Source organism: Vipera berus, assembly GCF_964194415.1.
Source record: "Vipera berus genome assembly, chromosome: 7".
Taxonomy (NCBI): Eukaryota; Metazoa; Chordata; class Lepidosauria; order Squamata; family Viperidae; genus Vipera; species Vipera berus.
This window is the reverse complement of record NC_138209.1, coordinates 68738901-68757382: the sequence shown is the minus strand read 5'-3', so window position 1 is coordinate 68757382 and position 18482 is coordinate 68738901. Positions and strand designations below refer to the sequence as shown.

General features: G+C 40.7%; 1 protein-coding gene across 1 annotated transcript in view; it reads left to right on the top strand.

Annotated features, from left to right (window-relative positions):
- Window positions 1-14109, top strand: part of CRACD (capping protein inhibiting regulator of actin dynamics) — a 36141-nt gene extending 22032 nt beyond the window's left edge. Inside the window, exons 5-8 of the mRNA XM_081332544.1 lie at window positions 76-4498; window positions 6819-7009; window positions 8963-9134; window positions 12641-14109. Of these exons, the coding sequence (XP_081188670.1) occupies window positions 76-4498; window positions 6819-7009; window positions 8963-9134; window positions 12641-12801 (4947 nt within the window). The 3' untranslated portion in view covers window positions 12802-14109. The remainder of the gene's footprint in view (window positions 1-75; window positions 4499-6818; window positions 7010-8962; window positions 9135-12640) is intronic.
- The last annotated feature ends 4373 nt before the right edge of the window (window positions 14110-18482 follow it).

The following is an 18482-nucleotide window of genomic DNA, read 5'->3' as shown; positions in this document are numbered from 1 at the left end:
TATTTAAAATAGGAATAGGATTATAATAGCCTTCTACTGCATTAAGTAAACCTATTTTTTATTTCCCAATACTAGGAGGTACAAAGTGTAATAGAAACTGACTTTGAACAAGACATCCTAGAATCACAGGGCAGTGAAGATAAAATGACAAAAGATGATGGCTATTACAGACCAGGCAAGTTAATCCAGCATGGAGAAGTCCAGGAACAGAAAACTGAAGGAAAACGAAAACAAAGCCACTGGATAAATCTTGAGGCAGGGAAAAAGGAAGAAATGGCTGAAGCGAAATTCACAAGCCCAGTGGAACACAAAAGATTTCAAGAATTCGAGGGAGTCCAAGTAGAACAAGTAGGGAGAAAACCGATACTTCAGGAAGAGCAACTTTATCAAACGGAAGAGAAAAAAGATCAAGAACGTCAGGCCAAAGGCCTAAAAGAACAAGAAAAACAGGGAAGGAATGGAGAAGGGCTTGAAAAATTGCAGGCAGAAATCCCCCAAAAATCTCAGGATCTTGAGGAACAAAAACAAAGGTATCGAGAACAGGCACAACATGAACGAGAGGCACAAAGACAGCAGGAAGAGCGGAAACCACATGAAGTGGACACGCAATGGCAGAAGGAGAAAATGAAGAAACAACAAGAACTAGAGGCACAAAGGCAGCAGGGAGAAGCAAAAAGACAGGGTGAACTGGAAGTCCAAAGGCAACAACAGGAAGAAGAACAGAGACAATGTGAACTGGAGGTCCAAAGGCAATATCAGGAAGAAGCAAGGAAACAACATGATCTGGAGATTCAAAGACAACGGGAGACAGAACAAAAGAGACAACATGAACTAGAAGTACAGAGACAGCAGGAGGAAGAAAAGAGACAACGTGAACTAGAACTACAGAGACGACGGGAGGAAGAACAAAAGAGACAACGTGAACTAGAACTACAGAGACAATGGGAGGAAGAACAAAAGAGACGACGTGAACTAGAACTACAGAGACAGCGGGAGGAAGAACAAAAGAGACAACGTGAACTAGAACTACAGAGACAGCGGGAGGAAGAACAAAAGAGACAACGTGAACTAGAACTACAGAGACAGCGGGAGGAAGAACAAAAGAGACATCGTGAACTAGAACTACAGAGACAATGGGAGGAAGAACAAAAGAGACGACGTGAACTAGAACTACAGAGACAGCGGGAGGAAGAACAAAAGAGACAACGTGAACTAGAACTACAGAGACAGCAGGAGGAAGAACAAAAGAGACATCGTGAACTAGAACTACAGAGACAATGGGAGGAAGAACAACAAAAGAGACAACGGGAAGTAGAACTACAGAGACAACGGGAAGAACAACAAAAGAGACAATGTGAACTAGAACTACAGAGACAACGGGAGGAAGAGCAAAAGAGAGAACGTGAACTGGAACTACAGAGGCAGCTGGAGGAAGAACAAAAGAGACAGTGTGAATTGGAGGCCCAAAGGCAACATCACGAAGAAGCAAAGAGACAACGTGAACTGGACCGACAAAGAGAGCGAGAGGAAGAACAAAAGAGACAATGTGAACTAGAACTACAGAGACAACGGGAGGAAGAGCAAAAGAGAGAACGTGAACTAGAACTACAGAGACAGCTGGAGGAAGAACAAAAGAGACAGTGTGAATTGGAGGGCCAAAGGCAACATCACGAAGAAGCAAAGAGACAACGTGAACTGGACCGACAAAGAGAGCGAGAGGAAGAACAAAAGAGACAATGTGAACTAGAACTACAGAGACAACGGGAGGAAGAGCAAAAGAGAGAACGTGAACTAGAACTACAGAGACAGCTGGAGGAAGAACAAAAGAGACAGTGTGAATTGGAGGGCCAAAGGCAACATCACGAAGAAGCAAAGAAACAACGTGAACTGGACCGACAAAGACAGCGAGAGGAAGAACAAAAGAGACAACATGAACTAGAGCTACAGAGACAGAGGGAGGAGGAAGCAAAGAGACAACGTGAACTGGACCGGCAAAAACAACAGCAGGAAGAACAGAAGCGACATGAACAGGAGGCACAAAGGCCGCAGGAGGAAAAGAAGAGACAATATGAACAAGAAGAACAAAGGCATAAAGATTGTATGATGCAGAAACAGCAGAACATCAGAGATCCAAAAGAAGAAAAGAGACATCAAGAAACAGAACAGAATGACAGTTTCATCCAGCAAGGATGGAAGGATAAAAAGAAAGAACCAGAAAAGCAAAAGACTCGGGAAGAAAAAATAAGCCATCCGTATTTGGGAAAGCAGGTGTCGAAAGAACTTAAAACAGGGCAAAGTGAAGAGTCTGAAAACCAACAACTACTGCAAGAGCAAAACAGAGAACTAGGACAGAGAAAGAAAGAACAAGAAGAAAGCAGCAAAAAATTAGACGATAGAAACAAATTGCAAGAGAAGGGAACAGCTATGAAAGTGAAGGGACAAGAAGAGCAACAGCAAAACCTGAACGAATTTAGTACAAAGGAGCAAAAATTGGCAAAATCGGTTGGATCAGCAGAACATAGAAAAGTAGCACCAGCAGAAACAGGGCATTTGTGGGCTGGAAAGGAAGTGCAACGGGAGGAATTTATACAAAGGACAGAGGACCTACAATTGGAAAGGCAGAAAATCCTCTGTTTAGAAGATCAGCAGTCACTGGAAAAGCCAAAAGAAGAGAAGGAATCCAACCAGTTACACATGAGTAAGCATCCAGAAGATGAATGCTTGGAAAGTGTTGAGAAAGAGCTACAAGCTAAAGAAGAAGCAGGGCAGCAACAGAGAGCTCAGCCAGGCAAAGAGCAAACGGAAGAAGGCAGTCTAAGAATTCATCACTTGGTGAACGCCGAAGTTGAGAAGCAGGAAAGAGTTCTTGGTGAAGAATTACGTTGGCAGGAAGTTGACGCCGGGCAAACAACGTCCAGGGGCTTCACCTTTCAAGTGTCTTCTGGAGAAAAAGAAATTATATTTCCAAAAGTGAATTTAAGTCCAGTTACACCTGTTCAAGAGGCTCTGCTTCCTTCGGCCACAAAAGAATTTAAAGACCCTAAGTCTTGTAGAGGTTCTAGTAACCTTCCAACTTCTTTATGCGTTCCACATACAGCGATCTTGGTCACTGGAGCACAACTCTGCGGCACTGCGGTAAATCTCAATCAGATAAAAGATACAGCCTGTAAATCTTTACTTGGTTTAACAGAAGAAAAGAAAGGGATGGATGCGCCTCAGCCAGAAAGCATCCAGAAACCCGTAGATGGCAGGCCGAACAGTACCAAAGTGAAACATGTTCAGGATTCAGTGGACAACCAAGCCATCCTGGATGAATGGGCTTCGATTCGTTCAAAAATCTTAAAAGGTGCAGAAAATGATAAATTTAATGAGAAAGACAATGGAAGTCTTAATAGGCATAGTGATGATTGGACAGCTAAAGGGCGAAGTGCTTTCCGTGGTAACTTACGGAAGACTTTGTCAGCAAATGCAAAGTTTTCTATAACTCCTGCATGGCAGAAGTTTTCGGAAATGTCCAAAACCAATACAGCTGCAGAGGATAAAACTGCTCCCGAAGCAGAAAATGCCGCAGTGCAGTTGAGTCCATCCACTCTGCCTTCAGACAACGAGGCAGTCCAAACAGAGTCACCGGTCGGTACAAAGAATGTAGGAACTTCACCAGGGAAAATCAGAGGGCGACAAGAAGTAGCAGGCAATACCGAGGGATGTAAGTTTGCCAAAGATCTCCCATCTTTTCTTGTTCCAAGTCTCCCGTATTCTCCAAATAAAGAACTCTCCCCATCGGAGACTTCATCAACAATGGAAACACAACAGAATGTTGGTTCCAAAAAAATAGACAGAGCGTCACCAAGTGGAGAAGAAAATGTCGGCCCATTTGGGGTGAAGTTAAGGAGGACCAATTACTCCTTGCGTTTTCACTATGACCAGCAAGCAGAGCAAAAGAAGAAGAAAAGATACAGTGCAGGAGATAGTTTTGATGGCTTGCCAACTCCACTGGTCACCCCAGACAATGAGCAAGATGCAAAACCTTTATTTTTAAAAGATAGCAAATCTCTGAGTCAAGAGAGAAAAGATGCAAAGCTTAATTCCGACAATAGCACATTAACTATTATTAGTCGCAATTACACCATAGTTGCACCTATATCTTGTCCTACTGGTCCTACGTCTGCGCCTGGTCAAGAAAAAACTGTTTCTAAATCACCTCTACCACCAAAACCTGCATTGGCTCCAAAGCCCATCAGCCAAACACCACCTTCATCTCCTCTCTCAAAACCCCGTAGAGCTCACGTCACCGAACCCATCGGGAAAAGGGTATCTAAAGTGGAACCTGACACCAGCTGGAGAAAGAGTGAAGGTAAAGGAAGTCCTCACCCCTCCCAAGCCCCCAGTCAAAGCAAGAACGAGGAGGAAGAATCTAGAGAGAAGAAATCGTTTTTTCCATCCATCACCATGCCCTGGAGAGAGAAAGCGGAAAAAAAGCCAGAGCCGTTGAAAAAAGGTAAGCAAAAGGCAACTCTCAAGTACAACTTCCTCGCGAAAAGGCTGCCTTTGATTAGGAAGGTTCGGTAAGGAAGGTGGACCAGGTAACGTTAAATTAAATCTACTAAGAAGACATTCATCCTTAGTCAATGGATTTGGTGCAGGTCTCCTTTCTTGTGCCTCTAGACACTCGTCTTTTCCTAGCTGAAAAAGCTGAAGTTTATACAGGTGCCCGAGGTCAGCATGTGACCTGGAAGTAGACCTATGCCTGATTGACTTGTAGTTGACCTGAAGACTGCAGTCTTTCTTGAATACTGATAACACTGCAATACTCACATCACTTTAAATAAAGACTGATACGCCCTTTTCAGTCCTACTGGGACAATTCGCTGGGGCCATCCTGCCATGGCGATCTCACCGCAGCCGTTTCACTGGGGCCATCTTGTTGCAGCCTACTCACTGCGGGAGAACTCTTAAGTGGCCAACTTGCCGTGGACAATTCCACATAGGGTAACTCAACGTGATAAATATTATCTACCACTGTTTTTTTTTACATTATTTCATTATTGACAAAAACTGGAATAATGTAGAAGAAACAGTGGTGGATAACATTTATTGTGTTGAATTATCTCACGTGGATTGTTCCCACGGTGAGGTGTCCTGTGGCGCGTTGACCACAGTACGTTACACAGCGAGTTGGCCATGGCGAGCTGGCCATGGCGAGTTGTCCTAGACCCCTTTTCAACAGGTATGTGTCAAAAGATGTTCACAGGTAGTCAGTTTGGAGCCACTGTGATGTCTTTCAAGCAACATCAGACAGATGTCTGTCTTAGAGATCAGGAGAATTCACAAACAATATGGATCAAACATGAATAAATTGGGTGCCTCTGAAAAGTAGAGGGTTATATAAAATCCATCTGTACTCAGAGTGGCAAGCCATAGACTTTTATCTGGTCCTGAAAAAAAAAACCTAACAAAACTGGCGTAAGCCAAGATTTTTTCCCCCCAGAAGTATTGAATCATTTTTATTTGGTACATATGCAGAGCACATGACAAATCTTTCCCCTTAACTTATCTGCCTTCATCCCTTTGTTTATAAACAACAGCTTGTTCCTCTGAGAAAAGTCCTTGCTAGTGGAACTATTCTGATGTTACCGACCTTGCATTGCTTCTTCCTGCATCAGAGTGTAAGACTTTTCTGCAGATCTTTTGCAGGTCGAAGTCTATATTCCATGTTCTATGTGCCGCCTACAAGCTTAAAAATTTGCTCAGATGACCCAAAATAGCATATCAAATGTATCCCAAATTAAACACCCACACTTTCTAGAAATAGATAGAAGTGTTGGTACTCACAGATGCTTACATTTAAAAGCAGTTCTGCCATTTCTAGGGCAGCCAACATTGGAATTGAAAAATGCAAAACTTGTTAGCAAAGCTTTCAGAAAGTTGGCAACACTGAAGTATTTTCCAGATGTTTTCCAGAAGTGTATTAAGCTCCCCTCCAAAAATATAGGACTTTGAAGTGTTTTATTGGTGCTCCACCTAACAAAAGTATTTCCCCCCCCCCCGTGCATTTGAGGAAGAAACACTGTGCTATAAGAGATTGTCTCTTTTCTGCCTTTTTTAAAGAAAAAAAGTGCGTCATTTCATGGCCTAGAGAAAGATAATGAGTTTTAGAACTTAGCAGGAAAGGAAATGTTTCATGAAACACACAAGACATGCTATGGGAGCAGACGTGTCTAGCAGATTTGTTTTATAGATTTAGAATAACATGCTAGAATGATATAAGCCTATGCAGACTTTGAAAATAGACCATTTAAAAATTGTCTTAACCAGGGGTCATCAACCATGGACTGGTACCGGACCGCAGCATGCCAGCAACCGGCCTCCACAAACAAGCAAAGCCCCATCCATGGGATGCAGGCAGCACACAAAACCACGCACTCTCCGGTCTGTGGAAAAACCTTTCTCCATGGACCTGGTGTCCAAAAGGTTGGGGATAAACAATAGGTGATTTTTTAAAAAAACCAAAAAAAAAACCCTGAGAAATGGATATACTTTAAAAATATAAAAATCTTATCGATTGTACATAGGCAGAATGTAATAAATGAGGCATATAGAATATCTAAGGACGGAGGACCATCAAAAATGTCTGAAAATATAAATGTGCAGATGGCTTGTTTAAGATGAATTTGTAACAGCAGCTAGGAGAAGTTTCAAGCAACATTTTGCACGCCTCGGATATAAGGTCTGGTTAGATGTCCTTTGGGCCGCGTCCATTTCTATCGGCGCCAACATCGTATCCATAGAATATTGTTCCACTCTGTTCCATCTTTCAGAAAGGCCAATTCTTCAGAGCAGACATTCCATCGATGGTTCAAAAGTGATGGAGAAAGGGGAAACGGCACAGCCTCTGTGGATCACTTTGGCACTGCAAAAACAGAAGGGCTTTCGGGAGCAGCAAGCAACACGTGAGGAAAGGAGGCAAGCCAGAGAGGCCAAGCAGGCTGAGAAATTGGCTAAAGAAAATGTAAGTATCCAAACACAGGAAAAAAAGGGGGGGAAGAGTATAATGTATTTGGGGCACCTGGTATCTTTTGCTAGCAGGGGCAATGAAATTGGTCAGGAATAAACAAAAGCACTGCTTTCATTATAATAAATCAGATGTGGGCAACTATGGCTCTTTTATGACCTGTGGAATTCTGGGAGTTGAAGTCCACAGATCATAAAGGGGCCATAATTGTCCACCCCCTGTAATAAATGATTAAACTCAAGTAAAGCTTTAAGTCTAGAAACAGAAAAAGCCAACACTCCTACTTTGGGAGGATGATGGCTTAGAGAGAGATGGACGCCACCTTCTTCATCTCACATTTACCGCTTTAAAATTGTTTTATGTCAGAGCGTGCACACTCTTATTGCTCAAGATAATCCAGGAGGAAACACAGTAAACACTGGTCTATAGTAAATCTTACACTATCTACTGTATCATACACCAAGAACAATATACGTACATGGGCTAATACAGCAGGATCCAACAAACCACAGTTACAGCAGGAAAACGGAAGAAGAAGAAGAAGAAGAAAGAACACATCAGCAGAGCCTTCCCTTTATACAAAGGCTCTTAAAGAGACACAGACCCTGCTGAGTCATTCCCATTATTACATCTTACATTACATAAGCTGGTTAGGTGTTAAATCAATACCTTGACATTTTATCAACTGGGCATGCTGCCAAACCTCCCAGACCCCCTGCAGCTTACAATGCAAATGGAAAGAGTTTCCACAATGTAACAAAAAGCACAGAAGCAACTTACAAAAATGGAACACATGCCTTATAATACTAAAGACAAAAAATCAAAGTCAAAACCATTGCATTGGACAGGTAGTCCTCATGACCACAACTGAGCCCAACATTTCTGTTGCTAAGTGAGATAATTGTTAAATGAGCTTTTCCCCATTTTACGACCTTTCTTGCCACAGTGGTTAAGGGAAGCACTGCCGTTCTTAAGTTAGTAACACGGTTGTTAAATGAATCCGACTTCCTCATTGACTTTCCTTATCAGGAAGCCGCAAAAGGTGATCGCATGACCTCCTAAACATGACTGTCCTAAACATGAGACGGTTGCCAAGTGCCTGAATTTTGATCACATGGCCATAGGGATGCTGCAACAGTCAAGTGTGAAAAACGGTCACGAGTTATTTTTCCCCGGCCCATTGTTACTTCGAATGGCCGCTAAATGAATGGCTGTAATATAAACTGTATAATAAAAAGCAAAGAAACAGGATGCAAAATAAAACACATCCAGTACAATACTAAAGATAGAAAATCAAACTCAAAAGCATTGCATTGTACTTCGAAGCCTACTTAGTTGGGAAGCCAAGGATACGGCCTTGGATGAGATACATGAAGTTGCCAGGGAAAAAAAAGCAGGCCTTGAATCCTAGGAAAGGAGAAAGCATTAGGAAGATACTCAGACTGGCTCCCTCTGCTTCTCTCTAGCAATAAGAAAAGGAAAAAATGCAGGCAGACTTGCAAGATTTTGTTATTGTCTATTTTCTGATCTGGAGCTGATAATGCAAAATCTGCAAGACAGATGCAATTCACATCCAGTGATTAATGCTAGTCAACAAGCAAATTGCATATGGGGCCAAATGCAGTTTCTGAGTGGTCTTCAAAGGCGTAATTATTATTAATAATAATTTATTCAATTGATTATGGCCATTGTCTCCAGACTTTGGGTGGCCTTATGAAAGGATGTTCCATAGAAAGAAGAAGATGCCCATGCACACATATTGCACGTAATCATTCTCTGTATTTTAAATAAGTGTCACGTGAGTTATAACACCTGGAAGATAGCAAGCATTCACAAATGCTTCCTAACTCGTCCTTTGTCCACACTTTCTACTTTTGAGTCGACATATATGAGTATGCACTGTCAACATATTAAAATTTAGCACGTTTATACTGTTGCTTTTCACATTAGGCCAGCGTGAACAACCAGTTGGCAGATAATAAAAGCAATAATATGAGCAAGTCAAACATACTGCAAAAATCCACTGTCTCAGAAGAGGAGAAAAAAATCGAGACGGCTACATCAAGATTTGAACGTAGAGAACAGCTCAAAAAATCAAATACTCTGCCTTCATCGGTCACAGGTATGACTTACATTTGGCGCCATGACTGTGGCTGCAATTTTATTTCTGAGATGGTTGAATATGTAAGACTTTGCTGGTTCACCTTGCCTTGTGTATTTCCAATGTGCCGGTATCTTTCATAGTACAGTTAAGGATTTTTTTTAAGAAAAACCAGCCTTTCCAAGAAAGTGATGAACAGAACGAGAGATTGCTTAATTTAAGAAATGCAGGAGCACGTCTCATACAGATAGTCCTCAACTTACGACCACAGCTGAGCCCAAAATTGCTGTTGCTAAGCAAGGCAGTTGCTAAGTGAATTTGGCTCCATTTTCCAACTTTTCTTGCCACGGTTCTTACGGGAATCACTGCAGTTGTTAAATTAGTAACACAGTTTGGCTTCCCCATTGAGTTTGCTTGTCAGAAGGTCCCAAAAGGTCGTCACATGACTCTGGGACACTGCGACCGTCATAAATATGAATCAGTTGCCAAGCATCCAAATTTTGATCATATGACCATCAGGATGCTGCAACGGTCATAAGTGTGAAAAAAACGGCCATAGGTTTTCACTGTCCCAAAGGTGCTTTCTTTCAAAAAAGGCAACTAGACTTTCTTGTTTTGCTAAGACGTTTCACTTCTCACTCAAGAAGCTTCTTCAGTTCTGACTAAATGGTGGAGAATGGAAAGACTGATATTCCTTGCAGTCATCTGTTTGTTAGCATTCTTTCTGAGAGTTGCGCAGGCCACGTGGAGGTTTACCTGTGCCTTCAAGGTCACATGAATCGTGTCATTTGCCATTTTTTTCTGGAAATCCACTCATAGTCCCGTGCCCTTTGAAGGGTGTTCATTGCAAAGTGCATAGCTAAATGTCTGTGAAGATTGTCAGTCATCCAGGTCAGATGGAAGCAAATTCCAAGTCCAAACCTGCTTTGCTCAATTAATAAATATAGCCCGGATACAAATGTGGCAGACAGTTAAGGTATTAAGTGATTATAAGCTATTATGGTAAGCAAATGATGTGGTGATGTAATAAGCAGGTTGTTCCATGAAGCTTACTGAAGAAATTGTCTCCAGATCATTCTGCTTCCTAATTATAGCTTCTTTTGAATAGTTCTTAAATGCTGCGATTCCGGCTTAAAAACCAATTCACTGATTAAAAAAAAAAGAAGCAATAGCTTTGGGTGATAAAAGCAGAGGGAGTGGGCTAATTTTATTTCATGGAAAGGCAGGACCCAATAGGGTGGTCTCTGTTAAATTGTATGCACTTCATATAATTTGTTGTTGCTCTGCTAGTAACATAAAATAACATTAAATGATGGAGCTCATTCATATAAGAGAGCCATAACCATCAGAATAAGTTATTGTTGTGGAAGATCTAAATTAAGCACCATAATGTATTCTTATTCCATAAGCGTTCCGGCTGACGGCTCCTCTTTCGAAAGGCAATCTTCCAAATATCCCATTCAAAAATACTCTGGATTGCATCCAGATAAAAGGCAACATCTGACCAATTAAGATCCTCTGCCCGCAACAACTTAGCGCGATGCCTAAAACAGCATCGCTTGAATCATTTACTTCTCAACTTACTGCTCAACGTACGATCGCATCTGAGCCCCAAATTTCAAGATATCTGTTAAGCGAGTTTTACTTCATTTCACAAGTTTTTCTTGCCGGGTTAAGTTTGTAACCCGGTCGTTAAGTGATTGTGGCTTCTCCATTGACTCTGCTTGTCAGAAGGTCCCCCCCAAAATGATCACGTGGCCTTGGGGCACAGCAACGGTCATAAGTATGAACCGATTGCCAAGCACCTGAATTCTGTACACACGACAACAGCGGTCACTAAATGAGCTGTTGTAAGTCGAGGGCTAAGCTGTAAAAGGAAAGAGGAATTCTGCATTCTGTGCAGTCACGAATCGACCGACACCGCTTCCTGGAGCCTCTGATTTGGGCAAGAATTCAGGCTGATACCCCTTTAATCAATGAATAGATTTAGCGGCTGTTCCCATTACGGTGGGAATAATCTGAAATGCAATTTTTGCCTAGGCTTCTGTGGGTAGAGGAAGAGGGGAAGTGATGAAACTTGAGCCTGGGATCCATCCTGTTCTTACTCGTATCCACCATCATGGCCACCCAGAAGTGCAAAACTGGGACGATGTCATGATGTCACTGCATTCACCTTAATCGCTTTTTAAAACCTGGATTGATCTGACTACCTCTACGGATGCTGTGAAATTCACTCATTAAAACCTTAGCGCTGAATCCTTCCTCTTCTTCCCCTCTTCCTTGAACGCTAACTTCATCTTACATGCGTGGAGAAGAAATGAAAGCCAACCTCTGGGTGGAAAACCTGACTGCTGTTTTGCCCAAACGGTAAAAGGTTCCATTATTGGTAATCTTAACCAGCAAATTTTTTTTTAAAAAAATCATCTATTAAACTTCTTGCCTTCCTATTAATCGTTGGTGAAATTATAAAGGAAAAAAACTTAATTTTCAGCTGTGGTGTTATCCCATACAAAAAAGAAGGTATGAGAAACAAATTTTGATTTCTCTGCAGGCATGCGTGCAGCTTACCTGTTGCTTTAAGGGTTGTGTCTTAAGCCACAACCCAAAACCAAGAATGTGTTTAACAGATACGCAGACATTTGAAAGTTCTTGGTTTGGGGGTATTTGCTGGGTATCCAACAAACCTATTTTTCTTTCTCTGCCAGGTAACATGCGGCCTTTTCACTAGTAAAGTCCACGTTTAGGGTGCTGTGTGGAAGCCTATCCTCCCCCCCCCAAAACACCCCTGCACACCCCCACGGAAGTATGGAAGACCAAAAAAAGCAATAACAATGAGGGGGGGAAAACCCACAGCAAAAATAGCACTTAATTTCGCTTGCTTCTGCCTTTCAGTTCTAAGTCAGTCCTCAGGGTACCGCCGGTCAAGGATTGCCGACGGGCGATCCCCAGGGGGAGGGCGTTCTCTGTGGGCGCGCCTGCCCTATGGAATCAACTGCCAACGGAACTCCGGACTGCCCCCGACCTTCGTTCATTTCGCCGGGACCTAAAAACCTGGCTCTTTGAGCTCTCTGGTCTGGACTGAGGGGTTTAATGTTTTTAAATTGTGATTTAATTTTTGCGGCTAGACTTAATTTAATTTTATTTGAATTTTATATTGGATTGTTTTTAAATTTTGCCTTGTAAACCGCCCTGAGTCCTTTGGGAATAGGACGGTATATAAACCGAATAAATAAATCAATAAAAATAAATAATAATCTCTTATCAGCGTGGGAAGGAGAGCTGCGCTTCAGATAAATTTCTATTGTTCTACGCTTCTGTGTACTTTGTGATGTAAAACTGGAACCGCAAGAGTTGCTCCCAAAATACTTTGCTGTTGTTGTTTCCCCCCCCCCCCCAAGGACAGACTCTTGGAATCTTTGTTCTCTGACGAAATGCCAAGGGCTCTCTGCTAAAGGGAAGGCAGGCTTAAGGTAACAGATTTCTGCAATGGTGGTTTAACGGTTTCCCTTTCCCTCATTCTCTCACAGTGGAGATCACGGATTCCCTTTCATCGTCCCCTTTGGCTAAAGAGGTCACCAAGAGATTCTCTACGCCGGATGCTAACCCCGTCTCAACTGAACCTGCCTGGCTGGCCTTGGCCAAGAGAAAAGCGAAAGCTTGGAGCGACTGTCCTCAGATCATCAAGTAAATGGATCTCATCTCGCTTTGGGGCTTTCGCTCTGGTTGGAGAGCCATCTGCTTTTTTTTTTTTAAACTCATATTCTCAAATGCTCCTGGAAGACATTTAAGGGCCTACTTGGTCCAATCAGAGACATTGATCATGAGAGGAATGTTTAAGCAGGTTGGTTTTTTTTTTTGAGTTTCAGGCCACTTTTAAGAATCACTGCTTCAGTGTTGTTGAATGTCAGCTTCCAGGTAAACATATTATTTTTAACTTGGGACATTTTGCAAATGCCACTCAGGTACAGGAACAAGAAAGATCTGCTTCTGCCATAGTTATGAGATAGCTTTGAATAATTTGCCTCTGATCTGGCAAGGATGACTCCAGAAATAATGAAATGTAATTTGGGGATAATGAAAGCACCTTTTTTTTTATCCTAACGAGTTTTTCCTGAGGTTTTTAGTTTTGAACATTAGCCGCGCTTCTCAAATGTATTTAACGATTCAGTAACTAACACACTCAAGTTACTTTACATCAAAGAGTTCCTACTTGTATTTCTCTAAATGGTTCTCCAAGCCATCAACAGCCTGTGCAAACTGCATTATTATACTTTCATTTCCCTCGTATCCAGAAATATATTAATGCAACATTAGTATTTTAACTTATTTATTTATATATGCCTCCTCATTCCACAGAAAGCCAGGATATCGTGTCTCTTCTTCTTCTCTATTTTATCCTCACTCCCTGTACAATAACACTATACTGAATAAGTAACTCAACTGTATTTGGAGAGAAGTGTATCAGGATTTCCAGTCTTATCGTAAAAGGTAAAATACAAAACAGAAAAACAAACAAAACAAAAACCTAACAACAAAAAAGAAAAAACTGATGTACAAAAAAAGAGAGAAAATATATACTTTTAAAAAAAGGGGGATCTCCAGTCTTAAATCTATTGCTCATGTTGTGCAAGGAATAGCGATACACAGTATCTTTCGTGATCGAAAGCAAAATTACCCCCAGATGTACCCGCAATGTGCGGTTAAAAAAAAAATGTGCAGGTGGAGCTTCAGTGACACCATCTTGGCTTTTGCACCATACTTGGTGGACACTCTGGACCCCAGCCATTCAGGTTATCTGAAGGAGGCTAGTCCAACTTCCTCCAGTCTTGTTATCTTTCAGAAACGTTGAGTTTCAACATCTGGAGGAGGCAGCAGACAATAGGGTGGAAAATCTAGCCCCTTTACCCTTCCATTACCAATAAGATGTATGTTGGGATCATCATTCTGTTCACCAAGCTTCATTAGCAGTTTCCTCTTCAACATCTGTGTCGCGCTACTGCGTATTACCTTTGCAAACTATTAGCGGAGCATGTCTGTTGATGAGATGAGGTGAAAGTGTAGCTGTTAATAGATACTACTTTTTGACCTGGAATTAGATCTGATTCAAGGTTATGGAACTGGTTCAACTAGAGGAACTGAATTGGCACTGCCAAATTCCTGCCAGCTGCACAGCAGCAAAGGTTAAGAAAGCCTCCTAAATCTTTGCTGCTCTTTTATAGATACGTGGGCTCTTCTGCCAGCCGAGCTACGAAAGCCTTTGATTTGAAAAAAAATTAACTGTAGGGAAAATGCAATGTCTTTACCCCTAAGTATTATTGCTTTATATTTTCCAGTTAAGACATGGAAATATTGTGAAAATAGGGTTCGATTGCACCAAACTTCAGATTGTTGGGTAAAAAAATAATAATAATGGTTGGGACAGAATTTGAATTCCTAATTTCTATTCCTCATAATTGTAACATCGGTTTAGAAGGGAAACACTTTTAAGACAAAGTGCAGTCTACCAAACTACGTTCTCATTCAAAACTTCCACCTCAAAACAGCAGCAAAAACCAACCCACGCACTACGTATCTGGAATCAGCAAAAACACTAATCCAAGGAATTTTGGTGCAAGACAACCAAACAAGATGCCTTTACTGAATAGGCCTAAAAGCGCAGAAAAAAAATGTTTGTTGTGTTTATAGCCATTGTCACTTTGGTATTTTATGTGAACTCAGGACATAGAACCTCCTTTAAAACTCATCTTGTTTTAGGTCGGAAAAGTCTGTTAAAAATACAACTTCAAGGATGCCTTTAGCATCTCCTAGTAACTCAGTATATAGAAGCCAAGGTGGTGGTTTGAAGAATGAAAAATATATATTTTGCCATTCACATCAAGAGGGAAGATTTCATCCAGTGTTAACAGTGAGTTAATTCTTATTCATCCTCATGGCAGCTAAAGTGATCTTTAGGAACAATCCAATACCATCATCTGGTTGTTCAATTTCAAGAACAGTTTTGAGTTTCTTCTGGATTTTAGTCTTGCTCACCCACAATTTACAGATTTCATTATTGCAGACAAGGTAATGTTTGATCAGGTGACCCCAGGAACAGCTTCTACTAAACATGCTCCAAATAACATCACAGTAGACATGGATTCAAATTTAGCAAAGACGTCTTGTGACTAAGGTAACACAATCCCCTACTCCTAAGGTGGCCTACTACAGCATATTTACAAGCATTTTAATGTGAAAATATACTTGTCTCAACGTGCAGTTGAAAAAAAAAAGTGTACATCTCTCAAATTTCCTCCAACTCAATGAGGCTTCTAGATTGGGAGAACAGAGTTGGGGTAAAGGGGGTTGGGAAAGAAATTGGTGAGGCAGAAAGGGCAAAGCAAAGCAAAACAGGTAGTTTTACGGGGAAGTGGGTGTCACTTGCATGAGAAAAGCAGGAAACAAAATTCCCCAAATAACTTTAGAGATGGTTAATGCAGAGCTTATAGTCTGTGTAGTCTTTTCAAGCATGAGGATTCATAGTAAATTAAAACTGTATTCAGTCCAGGGAAGCAGGACAAGAGCAAAGGGCTATAGGACCTTTGCTTGTCTGTTCTCCCAATTTTACTCCTGTCTTTCAGGATCAGCCACCATTCCAACATATTTATTATCAACACTTATAACCCTAATTAGCCTTCAGCAAAGATTCCTGGACAGCAATGATGCATCCTTTCCCTTTGCTCTATCTACCAGGTGATGTAAGACAGCATCTGCACACCCACAGACATTCCTGTTGGCCCTCCATGCAACAGTTTTGTATTCTCGATTTCTGCATCAGTGATTGGATCAAAGCTGGGCTACATAAAATATTTTGTTTGGAAACATTCCCATCGGCCTGTTTTTAACACTTGTCATTTCATATAATGTCAACTTGAACTTTTGCACTAAATACCAATGAAGTGTTACTTTGCTTAAGCTTGGTTGCAGCCTTTCTTAATAAACAAACAAAACCCGGAATAACTTCCCAACATTTTAAAACTGATCAAACCACTTTGCACAATGTGGTCTCAATTTTATTTTAATTTTTTTTTTGTAACATACACTTGGTCCTTACCCAGAGACAGTTAATGGTATCCAAGCCTGGTTGGCATTAGTGAATTATCTTATACACTAACAGGCATTGGGCGTAACTTTTTCTAGATAAAGGCAGAATATTATTTGAGGTTATGGATGATTAACCTCAATTGTTCATAAAGTGGTGTATAAAATTATAAACATGTATAATTGTGGATTTTGTTTTGTGTACTTTTTTAATTTTTCAAATGTTTTAAAGTGCAATTGTTTCTTATACTAATATCATTTTAATTCCAATTAAACTATAATATGATGAAAGTTGGGAGGTTTATTTATTCATTATCTTTTGTTAAATGTGTCTGGTTACCTTAAAACCTCAAGAGCCTGAATTAATATATATGAATAAAACTGTTTTTAGAATATATTACAGCCAGGGCAAAATTAACAATGACTAAGGGGTATGTTAGTAGAATTTCTACTTTCAGTTTTTGATCGTCACAATTTTAATGTAAATGGTCCATCACTGAAAACTTGTTCTATATAAATAAAAATAGCTGTGTTTCTATAGAAAATACTTTTTATTTATTTACTGATTCATTTAAAAAACCATAAAGCCACGAAAGAGTTAAGTAAACTTTTAGCAAAGCCAGCCTTGATAATTAGTAATGGGAGGAAACACATTTATTGCAACTATACTTGGCATTACTAAGCGTTGTTTAAAAATACAGGGAGTCCTCAACTTACAATAATTCGTTCAGTGACTGTTCGAAGTTACAAGGGCACTTGAAAAAAAGTGACACATGACCATTTTTACACTTATGACCACTGAAGAATTTCTCATGGTTACATGATCGAAATTCAGATACTTGGCAACTGACTCATATTTATGACGGTTGCAGTGTACCGGGATTATGTGATCGCCTTTTGCGACCTTCTGACAAGCGAAGTCAGTGGGGCAACCAGATTCACTTAACAACTGCAGTGGTTCACTTAACAAGCGTGGCAAGAAAGGTTGTAAAATGGGACAAAATTCACTGAACAAATGGCCTCGCTTACAACATAAATTTTGGACTCAATTGTACAAGGAGGAGAGGAGAAAAAAGGTGACTGAGCAATGCTTTTCCAGAGTTTTGCTGAAATGTCTCGAGACAAAGAAAAACCCAGTTTCGGGATGGATAATCAATGCTTCAAGCTCACACTAAGTCGCAAGATGGCTGGCTTATTTTTGGCTTAAAGTGGCAAATACACCAATCATAATTTGGGAAATCTTATTCTTTGTAGGGTATTACTCTTCCATACCATATAGCAATATCATTATATAATGATAATCATATGATTGTACTGTCATATGTTATACTGCTAACATTGGATGTTTTTGCACTGACATATACAGCATATCACATTATAATATCCTTGTTATACCACCTTAAATAAAAAGGGCAGCTGTAAGAAAGGAAATCTTGCATATTCTGTGAAATCAATGCAAATTGATGTCATAAACTCTAGGTATTCTTTTGATAATATCTTTCTAACAACCTTCACAATTATACTTAGAATTTTAGTATACTGTAAAGGTAAAGGTTCCCCCACACATGCGTGCTAGTCGTTTCCAACTCTAGGTGCTCATCTCCGTTTCAAAGCCAAAGAGCCAGCGCTTGTCTGAGGACGTCTCTGTGGTCACATGGCCGGCATGACTAGATGCCAAAGGCGCACGGAACGCTGTTACCTTCCCACCGTAGTGGTCCCTATTTTTCTACTTGCATTTTTACATGCTTTCGAACTGCTAGGTTGGCAGAAGCTGGGACGAGTAACAGGCGCTCACTCTGTTACGCGGCACTTGGGATTTGACCCACCAAACTGCCAACCTTCTCATCGACGAGCTCAGCGTCCTAACCCACTGAGCCACCGCGTCCCTTTAGTATACTGTATATAAGATTTATTATATACCAAAATCTCCTGAACTGAACGTGTAATTTCTTTAGATATGCGCAATATCCAATAGCATTTTTCACATAGCTTAATTTTTGGCCTTATGCCTGCACCCTAGTCGCAACCCCCAAGTAATTTCTGCCAAAATGTGTTTATATTTAGCTATGCGTTAAATTTTTAAATAAATAAATAAATATTCATCAGTCTGGTTTCCAGAAGAATCATATCCTATTTTGGATGTAACACTGAATACACAGCACTAACTCCCAGATTTCTAAGGGTTTTGACTTGGCACTTTAAAATGCTTTAAATCAAGTGCCAAATGAGCGTTGTTCCCCTAAATATTGGACCAAAAAAATTCGTACTAAGGAAACATTTAGCTCTCAAGTA